Raw genomic sequence first — 10,953 nt, forward strand, 5'->3', positions numbered from 1 at the left:
TGACTAGCTGGTGGGAGGCAGCTAGTGAGGTAGGGTGCTATGTTTTTTTGTTCGTGAACACAAAGGAAGAGTTTGAGTAACTTTGTTGAGGGGCCGTAAGCAGGGGTCAGCTGATGACCGGGCTATACTACTGATGGTTCACGGGTTTGGTCACTATGACGAAACTGAAATAAAATAAGATGAACTCCAAAAAAAAAATAAATAAAAAAAAAAACATTTTTACCTATTTTAGTTTTTTTTCTTAGAGATATGGCTAAGCAGGTTTCACTTGTGTGTGATGCTGTAATAGACTCATAAACCTAGGGTTAGGCTGTTAGCTAAACTTATATATTGTGTGTTGGAGTGGTCCAGACGCTACAGTCTCCTGATGCTCAACCTAGATCCATGGTGACACTCCCTTCTGAGCCCAGATTACCAGTCCCAGAGAGGTTTGATGGAGGCCCTGAGAGATGCACTTATTACCCAGTATACTCTGGCCTTTCAACTTCAACCCAGTAGTTTTCCCACTGTGAGCAGTTAGGTGGCCTACATCATTACCCTCCTCACCGGTAAGGCGCTCGACTAGGGCTCAGCTTTGTGGGACCAGAAGTCTCCACTTACCACAAACAGTCAACAGTTCATCATGGAGATGAAGAGAGTGTTCCAACATCCAGCCAGTGGGGGAGATGTGGATCATCGCCTGCTGAATCTCTCTCAAGGTACCCGAAGCGCAGCTGAGTTCGCCATAGAGTTTCGTGCCCTGGCTACTGAGAGTAGATGGGATCAAAGAGCCCCAAGAGCGACCTTCCACCATGCTTTGTCGTCAGAGCTCAAAGACGAGCTAGCATTCCGAGACCCTGCCCCTGATCTCGAGTCCCTCATTGATGTAGTTATCCGGGTTGACCATCGCCTCAGAGAACGCCAGCTAGACAGGCAGCGGGAGACCAGCTTACTTGAGGCTGCCAGTCATGTTAAATTACCTCCTCCTCCTCCTCCACATCTTCCCCCATTCTAACTCTTCCAGACTCAGAGCTGCCCTTCGTCCTGGAGGTGGATGCCTCAGATGTGGGGGTAGGAGCGGTCTTGTCACAGAAGAGTAAGAGTGATTACAAGCTTCACCCATGTGCATTTTTCTCTCGCCGTCTTACCTCTACACAGAGAAATTATGATATTGGGAACCGGGAGTTGTTGGCCATTAAGATGGCATTGGAGGAGGGGAGGCACTGGCTTGAGGGGGCCAAACACCCATTCCTCATCTGGACGGACCATCGAAATCTCACCTACATTTGGGATGCCAAGCAGTTAAACTCATGACAAGCCCGTTGGGCCCTCTTTTTTAACCGGTTTAATTTCATTCCCTCTTATCGCCCTGGTTCCAAAAATCTCAAGCCAGATGCACTCTTGAGGTAGTTTGAGCCACCTGAGAGGGAGTCCTGCCCAGAACCCATCCTCCCCATATCCAGGGTGATAGCCCCATCCAGTGGGATATTGAGACAGCCATCAGGAGAGCTCAACAGCAACAGCCTGGTCCAGGTAATGGCCCTGTAGGGTGTCTCTTTGTCCCTAACTATATGCGCTCTGAGGTCTTGCAGTGGGCACATGCTTCCCTCCCCTCCGGACACCCGGGAACCACTAGAACCTGCAAGCTGGTTCAGAGGAAGTTTTGGTGGCCCAAGTTACAGAGAGACGTTCAGGCCTTTGTCTCTGCCTGTCCAGTGTGTGCCCAGTACAAGGAGCCAAGGACCGACCCTCATGGTTTACTGCACCCACTGCCTATCCCGAGACGTCCATGGTCTCACATCTCCCTGGATTTCGTCACAGGCCTTAGTCTCAGGGAAACACGGTAATTCTGGTGGTGGTGGATAGATTTTCTAAGACTTGTCACCTCTTATCCATACCCAAGCTCCCCACAGCTAACCAAACTGCGAAACTTCTGATGAAACGTGTTCAGAATCCACGGCTTTCCCCAGGATATGGTTTCGGACCGGGCGCCACAGTTTACGTCCCGGTTTTGGAAGGCATTTGGTCGGCTCATTGGGTCCTCCATCAGCATGTCCTCTGGCTTCCACCCCCAGTCCAATGGCCAAACTGAGAGGGTAAATCAGGACATCGAGAACACACTGAGATGCCTGGTCACTGACAACCAATCCACTTGGAGCTCTCGATTAATTTGGGCTGAATTCGCTCATAACACTCTGTACCAAACTTCTTTAGGCATGTCCCCCTTTGAGTATCTGTATGGATCCCCCCCCTCTGTTTCCTGGACAGGAGCCAGAGGTTGACGTCCCAGCTGCCACACAGCTCATCCGTCGTTTTTTGACTTTCCTGGAGGAGGGTGCATGCTGCCTTAGGGAGGGCGGCCCGACTCCAACGGAGGCAGGCTAACCAAAGCAGGAGGGCAGGATCCTCATTTCGTCCAGGACAAAGAGTGTGGCTCTCTACCCGAGATCTTCCCCTGCGGGTGGAATCCCGTAAGCTGGCTCCAAGATACATTGGTCCCTTCAAGATCCTCAGAAACATTAACCCGGTTTCCTTTAGTCTTCTCCTGCCCAGGTCTATGAAAATCCATCGTACTTTCCATGATTCTCGATTAAAACCAGTTGTTTGTTCTACTTTGTCTCCAGTCAGTAAATTTGCCCCAGCTCCCCGCATGATTGATGGTCAGCCAGCGTACACAGTCCGCAGGCTGCTGGATTACCGCCGGGTACGTGGAAGAGTTCAGTACCTGGTAGACTGGGAGGGTTATGGCCCGGAGGAGCGGACCTGGGTTCTGGCTCGGGATATTTTGGATAAGGCTTTCATCTCAGAGTTTCACCAAGCCCGAGGAGACCATCAGGGGAACGTCAGGAGCCGTTCCTAGGGGAGGGGATCCTGTAATGGGCTTATCTCTGCATTGCTGTTTTCATCCTGGCCTGCAGGGGTCACTATCATTGAGCCCTTTATGTCATGTTCCCTCCAGTACTGCAGTACTGCAGATACTACTTGTATTATGAACTCTAGTCTCTCTGCTCCTCCAGATGGCGCCATCACCCCATAACATGTTCAGTATCCTGCTCATCAGCTTTGATTCCCCACACCTGTGTTTGACCCTTTAAAAGTCTGTTTGTTCCCTGCTATTGTGTTCAGTCTTGAGCCTATTCTTCCTGAGTATCCAGTTGCCAGTCCTCAAGTTAGCTTTGATTGTTCTTGTATTATTTGGACCCTTGTGTCTTTTTTTTGTTTGATGGAAGCTCAGTTTTCTATGTTTATTTTGTACTTTTTCAAGATTCAAGGCTCTTTTTGCTCTTCTGTTTTGGATTTAACTGTCTGGGAGTAGCTCAGTGAGTAATTTCACACTCTTAGAGCACCAGAGACCAAGGTTCAATCCCTGCTTAAAGCAGCCTTGTTACAGTTTTATGGATTGTAACTGTAATATTATTACTGAAATCTCATTAGTAATTAGTTTCACTACTAGTTACTGCACATAGTAATATTATTACTGTAACTAGTTACTGCCCAACACTGCTTATTAGTATGGTTGAACTGGATCATCGAAGGTCCACAACTAAAAAAAATAATTCAGATATTTTTCTAGTAAATTAAAAAGTAATGCGTTTATTTACCAGTTACTTGAAAAAAATATGATTACGTAACTTGCATTACTTGTAATGTGTTACCCTCAGCACTGGTTGTAGCCTTATGCTAAAATGCTTTATTTTTTTCACAACAATCTACACTCTGTACCCCTTCATGATAGTGCAAAATCCAGATTTGTGACACTTGGGAGATTGATTAAAAAGTAAAAATGGAAATAATTACACTTAACTCAGTACTCAGTTGAAGCAATTACAGCCTCGGGTATTTTTGGACTGGATATGATGCAAAAAGCTTTGCACATCTGGATTTGGGGGTTTCCTGACATTTTTCTCTGCAGATCCTCTCAAGCTCTGTCATGTTTGTTGGGGACTATCATTGGACAGCCATTTTCACGTTTCTCCAGAGATGTTTGATAGGGTTCAAATAAGGCTATGGCTGGGCCACTCAAGGGCATTTACCGAGTAGTCCTTAAGTTGCTCTTGTGTTGTCTTAGCTGTGAGCTTTTTGTAACCCACTCCCGTGGTATAAATTTCGGGTTGACTCTACAATTGGACCAGTGAACTCAAAAGACTAGGTTTGTCCAAAGAGAGAGATGGTGCAACAAGACTGAACAAATTCAGACAATCAATGTTAGAGGTAAGAGCAAGATTTAACTGTATTGAACACAAAAGAAAATAATTGCTTTCATATAAATGCAGTGACACAGAAATGTTCACGCCATGTATTACTAACTTGTACTTTTTCTTTCTTTCCAGGGATTTGATAGTTGGTTCACTTTGTTGGAAAGGTGGGTTAATTTTCAGTTCAGAATTCAATTAATGCAAATGTCATTAGTTTGTGCATTGTAAGCTCCACCTGTTGGCCCAAGGAAGGATGTCCAACAGCCTGGTTGAAGGTATTCTGCATGTACGTCTTTTCTGGCGCTTCTGTAACAATCACCTTTATTTATTAAAATTTGGTTTCTAATTTTAATTCTGACTCCGTGTATAATTTAATCTGACTCCAACTTTAAATGACTCTTCGAATTTACAGTATTTCTGCTTTAATAGCTGATTCTAAGATTAGTTGTATTTTAATTTAGATATCTGATTTTTCTGGGTATCCCACACTTTAAATGATTTGTTCATCAAGGACCCAATGCCGCTCAGAGATATGCGCCCCGGGTTTGCGGTAAACTCACGGACGCAAACTAGCCAGTCTGATATTAGTCAGAGGGTGTAATAAGTTAACTAATACCTTTTTGTCGGTTGCCTACTGCTCACTCATACAAAAAGTGTACTTGATTTAGCCACTTCCATACATCTTGCTAAGTCAGTGATAGACAGAAATCAAAAGGTCTTCAGATGAAGTGCCTACTGCTCCTTTCATTCATGAGCCTTCAGTTTGTAATATCCTGGACACAGATTTATGGTAGCATTAGCATTCTATGATTTACTGGTCATAATTAATTCAGGAGAATCCAGATTAAATCAAAATGTAACATTTATTTTGCCAGGCAGGATTAAACATCAATTAAAAGGATTAAACTTAATACATCACACAACTTGATCAGCAGAAAATACAACACAATTTAAAGCATAGTAAAAACAATTTCAAAGTGTCAGCATACCTGGCAAATATAGAGAGACACACAGCAATTGTGCATTGCATTCATATTCTGCTGTTCTGTGGCCACGGATTTGCGGGTCTGGTCTTTTTCTTGCAGGACCCTGTACGTTATAGTATAAAATTAGTTTTAATCGTTTAATCACCACCACAGCTTTTTGTCTCCAGTGGCAACCCGCATGATTTGTGTCGATTGCAAGTGACGTCGCAGGTTTTGGTTGTTAAAATAAAGGTGCGCTCGTTCAAAACAGTTGCGTTCGATCCTTCGCTGGCTGTGTGTTTGTGTCGCAAGTTCAGTGACGCAGTGACTATTCTCTCCGGTCAATCCATGATCAGCAGGGTTTACACGTCACGTTTTGGTAACGGTACGGTTTACTTGGAACCCCAACCGAGGTGGTACTAAAAAAAAAGTACGAGGTACCAGGTACTGTACCCAGTGGAAAACCCCCAAAAAGTGAACCGTACCGACCCGTACCGTGCCGTACCATGCAGTGGAAAAGCACCACAAGTGATGTCAATTGCGGAAGCGCAAGTGTCTGAGAGTGCAAGTCTGAGAGTGCAAGTCTGAGAGTGCAAGTGCAAGTCTGCAGCCAGACCCTTCTCCAAAAATTTCCCACAGCACGATGCTACCACCACCATGCTTCACTGTTGGGATAATATTGCGCGTACAGTGGTGCCTGGTTTCCTTCAGACAAGACTCCTGGAAATGAGGATTATCAGACCAGAGAATCTTGTTGTCACAGCAAGAGTTTTTTTTAACCAAGCAGACATTCATGTGTCTTCACTGAGAAGAGGCTTTGAGCCATTCTGTCATAAGGCTAATTCACACCACACCGACAGACACTGATCAATGCCAACAGTCACCAGATTACAGTATGGCACTTCTCAGACATTCTAATACATGACAAACACAGATTCAACATGTTCAATCAGCAAAACCAAGTAACGACCAACAGCAAAAGGGTAACACATTGATTCGCCAAACCCTGATAAACATGTCTGTTGCCGTTGGTTGTATCTGTCACTGTGGTGTGCCCTGGCCTATATATAAAGTTAAGATTGGTGGAGTGTTTCAGTGATGGCTGTTCTTCTGCATGTTTCTCCCATCTCTACACAGATCTTTGGAGCTCAACCACAGTGACCATCAGGTTCTTGGTCAACTCTCTTATCAAGGCCGGTCGGGTGGCCAGCTCTAGAAAAGTCTAAGTCTGATTATTCCAAAGTTCTTCTAATTCTTTCATATGTGGAAAAATGACTTTTCACTAGGCTGCAAAAAAAAAAAAAAGATATGACAAACAAGGGTTCTGAATACTTTCTGAATGCTCTGTGATTTTAAATCTGGACACACCTGCTCTTCTCTTTCTCTTTTCTAACGATGCTTATTTTTAAATGAACTTGATTTGCATCTTTTCTGCAGAGGAACCACAGCACCTGAGTGCTTCCTCTTTCTTGTAAACATACTCCTTCATTTTTCACCAGTCAATCAACCTTCCCAGAAGGTCTGCGTGCCAGCCTACTTGTCTCATGCTCCGGTTTCTGGACTTCCTAATAGTGTTCTAACCTCAGACTCTGCCACAGGTGAGATCTCAAGGAGCAGTTTGCTCATATGTTCCCAATATGATGGAATTCTTTCTCATTTACTGTCACAATAACATAACATGATTTGATTTCCATTGTTAGTGCAAAGGGCCTTTTGGTGTGTTATATTTGTGCTGGGTGTCATCTTGGTTATTACTGGTGGGTTCATCACAATTTGTGCAACCCCAGGGACCAGCTATCGCCTTTATGAGACTGGAGGGGCTCTCTTTATAACCGGGGGTGAGAAAATAGTTGCCAAAACATCCAATTGCCAGTGATTCTATAGTGATTTTGCTGAAACATTCTCTCTTTTTCTCTTCTTTCCCATGCAGGTATCTTAATCATGTCTGTAGTGATGCTGTTTGCTGTGTGGGTGCAGGTCTCAGACTCTTTAGAGCGGTACGGCCTCCAGCGCAGGCGCTTAGTGTGCCCCAGTCTGCAGCTCAGTGTGCACTATGGTCCGTCTTTTATGCTGGCTCCCACTGCTGCCTTCCTCTGCCTGCTCACTGGCCTGCTTCTCCTGCTTATCCCATCAGTCAGCAAAGCATCAGCCAGAGACACAGAGAATCAGCCATTCTCACTGCGAGAGGAATGTGTGTAGAGTTATGTATATATGACAATGATACTTTCCCAATATTTAAAGTATTTTTTTCTGTTATCATTCACTCCCCCTTTTCTGAATGTGTATAGTTTTCTGCCCTCCATATACCACAAAAGGAGATTTAGGAGGATATTTTACATGAGAATATAATTGAAAGTAATCAAATTTTGAACACATTTTCATTAAAGCAATAATTAAATGTATCTGGGGGACACAAGGGGGTGCTACAGGGTTTACAGAAAAGATTTTATAAATATCAATGATAATTTCATCAGATATGTTAAATTTATCTTTATTATCACGATTTCAAATAGCTTTTAAAGGTGGGAATTTTTAACTTTTTTATTCTACTGACAGCCACAGCTCTGAAAAGCTCCTAGTTACCATTCACTTTCACTGTATGAAAAAGAGCAACCCCAACATTTTGCTAAACTTCTACTTGTGTGGAGAAGAAAAAAAAATTATAACTGAATTTTATTTTTATTACCAGATGAACTATTTCTTTAAGACTGTTAAAAGTTCATAATCAGATACATGTGAATATTCTGATTAAGCACTAAAATTGCAGAAACTATAGAAACAGAAAAAGGGGAGAAACAGCCTAAATACACACATATACAGTATCTATTTTGAAAATATTTGCATGTAATTACATTACGTATATATTTATATCCATATAATTCAGATTATATATTCATATATTTAATATATAAACATAACATATTTTTCTTAAATATATACATGCATGGGTGTGTATAAATATACACAGTACACATATACTGTAAACAAAAACTTTTATTTTGAATGCGATTAATCGTGATTAATCGGTTGACAGCACTAATTATAATATAATTATTATGGAAATATATATATAAAATATACATAACGTGATATATCCTCCTGACTACCAGCTATGGAGTTTTGTCCTCTATAGTGGACATTCTTTTTTAAAGATTTCTCTGAGACCTTACATGTCACAGTTTTAAGTCTGGATGTCCTGTAAAGAGCCATTCAGGGCTTTAGATATCAAATGTTTGGAAGTTTCACCAAGACCAATCCCTCTGCTTGGTCTTTAAATATGGCTGACAATTTAGTGATCAAATGTAACACCCTTATGGAAATATGATAATATTTTTGTAATGATCATTTAAATCTGACAAATTTTCCAATTGTTTGTCATAAATCAACATCTCAGGAAAATATTATGGGCTTTCAAATCAAAATAAAATATGACTTTCTGTTATGAAACAGGATATAAATTTCATACATGTCCACTGTAGAGGACACCAAGCATGTTTATTAGGCATTTTAGGAGACACAACAAATGAATAAATATATCCCTATGAAATATTATTTATTATTATGAACATCATACTCGCCAATTATTACTCCCACTATTACACTTATTTTTTCATTATACGTTGTCCCAAAAACACATTAACATGCAAATTAGATACAATTTATAGATACATTGTATATAAGTGGAAAAACTGTTCATGGACATTTTGCATAAAGAAAAGTGGTATATCAAATCCTTCTGTTAAATCTTTCATAACATAGTTGAGAATCATCTTTATATAAAGTTTGGTATAAAAAATAAAATGTATTTGTGATTAAAACAAAAATCCAACTGTTTTTGCATTTTCATGTCTATTCATGTCTTTTTATTTGATTAAAAACAGGACTTTTTAAAGTCCTGGTGTCCTCTACAGAGGACATAGCATAACATATGTCACATCTATGTATGTATGTATGTATGTATGTATGTATGTATTATATTGTTTAGAGAACAATACATTTGGGTTTACTTAGATTTGAATTTGTGCAAAAGGAAAATATACTTACATTTGAGGGTGCATTTAAATTGGTTAGAGCAGGGGTGCCCAACCCTGCTCCTGGCGATCGACTGTCCTGCAAAGTTTAGCTCCAACTCTAATCAAAGACACCTGCCTTTAATTTTTAAGTGATCCTGAAGACCCTAATTAGTTGCTTCAGGTGTCTTTGATTAGGGTTGGAGCTGAACTTTGCAGGACAGTCGATCGCCAGGAGCAGGGTTGGGCACCCCTGGGTTAGAGCATAAATATGGCCTCTGTCTTATAGAAAGTAACCACTAGAGAAAGTAACCACTAGAGAGCAGTGTTGCTTCAGATCTTGAAAGCTGTCACAATTATGGAAGAAGCGCTCACCCTAGGGAACTGTGGGACTTATCCAAAAGCTGATCCCAGATAGCTGAAACAACAGTGCTGAGATTGAAAAATAAATCACTGCTTTATGAATAAGACAGGGGAGCTCAGATAATAACTGTACATTTGAAATAAACATGAATCAAATTGGCACATTTTGATCAAACCTCATGTGTTCTCCATTTTCCTCTACAGTCATTCTTGCATGAAAGAATTACAATACATTCGTTGGGTCTATTGTCACACCTTTATAATTGGAAAAGGCAAACAGACCCCTGAGATGTTCCGAGAGATGGTGGAGTTTGACTTAGATGAAGTGAAGCGCCTCATCAGCGCAGATCTGTCTTTAATGTTTGACGCAACGCGCCGCACTGTTAATCTGAGTCGCGAGTTTGGCGCGTATAATTACACCTGGACCTGTCACATCCGCTTCCGCCGCCGCAACCAATTTAAACATCTCTGTCAGTCCCGACCCTCGTCAAACCACCGCAATGAATTGATGTTTTAAGGTAGGTTTTAATGAATAAGGGGGAGTCGGATTCGGTCATATCACCTCAGATTAAATTTTTTTCTTTCTTCCACGGCGTCTGTTGGCAGATTCATTACCGGTGCTTGCCCACAACCCCCAGCACGATATTTTCCCAAAACGGCTCGACTGTCACCCGCACGGCTCGCGCAGTTGTTCGTCCCCCTCATCACCATCTTTGTCCCAGAGAGATAGAACTGTCCAAAACAATTACCTCAGGAGCTTTAATGACAAGCGGTGAATCATTTTAATCTCTTAGCACTTTATCTTGGAGGTACCTACGGTTAAAAGCGGCGACTAGATGCAAATACTTGACACTAAACTCGCTCGCACAAATAAATAAATAAAACATGCCAAAGTTTACTGCAAAGCAAGCAAAAAGGCCTCGTAAAGTTGGTGTCCCTCTCATTTTTGTGAATGCGGACATGAATGAAAAATGTTTAATGTTAAGTTTTAAGTTAACATGAAAAATTTGGTAACACTTTAAGGTGTCCTTGTTACACATGTTACATGTACTTACTATTATAATAACAATATGCATAATTACATGCAATAAGCCAAACCCTAATCCTAACCATATAGTAAGTACATGTAGTTAATATTACTCAGTATTTAAATGTATGATTACACTGTAACAAGGACACCTTAAAATAAAGTGTAACCAAAAATTTAAATCAGTTAGGCTACCTTTTTAAAAGAAAATCCAGTATTTATTATTGTCCAATTAAAATAGGCTATATAAAAATTATAAATTTTTGCAACAACGATAATTATGTGTGGCACTTAACACTTGTGGCAATTAACATATTTATGTAGCCTATTAATTCTAAGTATTTGTAAAAAATACTTTTCATTTATAAAAAAAAAAAAAAAAAAAAAAAAAATATTAAAGAGGGAACACCCAC

At 41.1% G+C, this 10,953-nt stretch overlaps 1 protein-coding gene and 1 long non-coding RNA gene across 2 annotated transcripts in view; both read left to right on the top strand.

Moving 5' to 3' along the window:
- Nucleotides 1-7,403, top strand: part of tmem182b (transmembrane protein 182b) — a 14,354-nt gene extending 6,951 nt beyond the window's left edge. The window contains exons 3-5 of the mRNA XM_016252317.1: nt 6,640-6,738; nt 6,841-6,978; nt 7,071-7,403. Of these exons, the coding sequence (XP_016107803.1) occupies nt 6,640-6,738; nt 6,841-6,978; nt 7,071-7,339 (506 nt within the window). The 3' untranslated portion in view covers nt 7,340-7,403. The remainder of the gene's footprint in view (nt 1-6,639; nt 6,739-6,840; nt 6,979-7,070) is intronic.
- Nucleotides 7,404-9,960: 2,557 nt separating this feature from the next.
- Nucleotides 9,961-10,953, top strand: part of LOC107566783 (uncharacterized) — an 11,125-nt gene continuing 10,132 nt past the window's right edge. Inside the window, exon 1 of the long non-coding RNA XR_001606550.1 lies at nt 9,961-10,031. This is a non-coding gene — a long non-coding RNA (uncharacterized lncRNA). The remainder of the gene's footprint in view (nt 10,032-10,953) is intronic.

Source organism: Sinocyclocheilus grahami, unplaced genomic scaffold, assembly GCF_001515645.1.
Source record: "Sinocyclocheilus grahami isolate Dianchi unplaced genomic scaffold, SAMN03320097.WGS_v1.1 scaffold1100.1, whole genome shotgun sequence".
In the NCBI taxonomy this organism is placed as follows: Eukaryota; Metazoa; Chordata; class Actinopteri; order Cypriniformes; family Cyprinidae; genus Sinocyclocheilus; species Sinocyclocheilus grahami.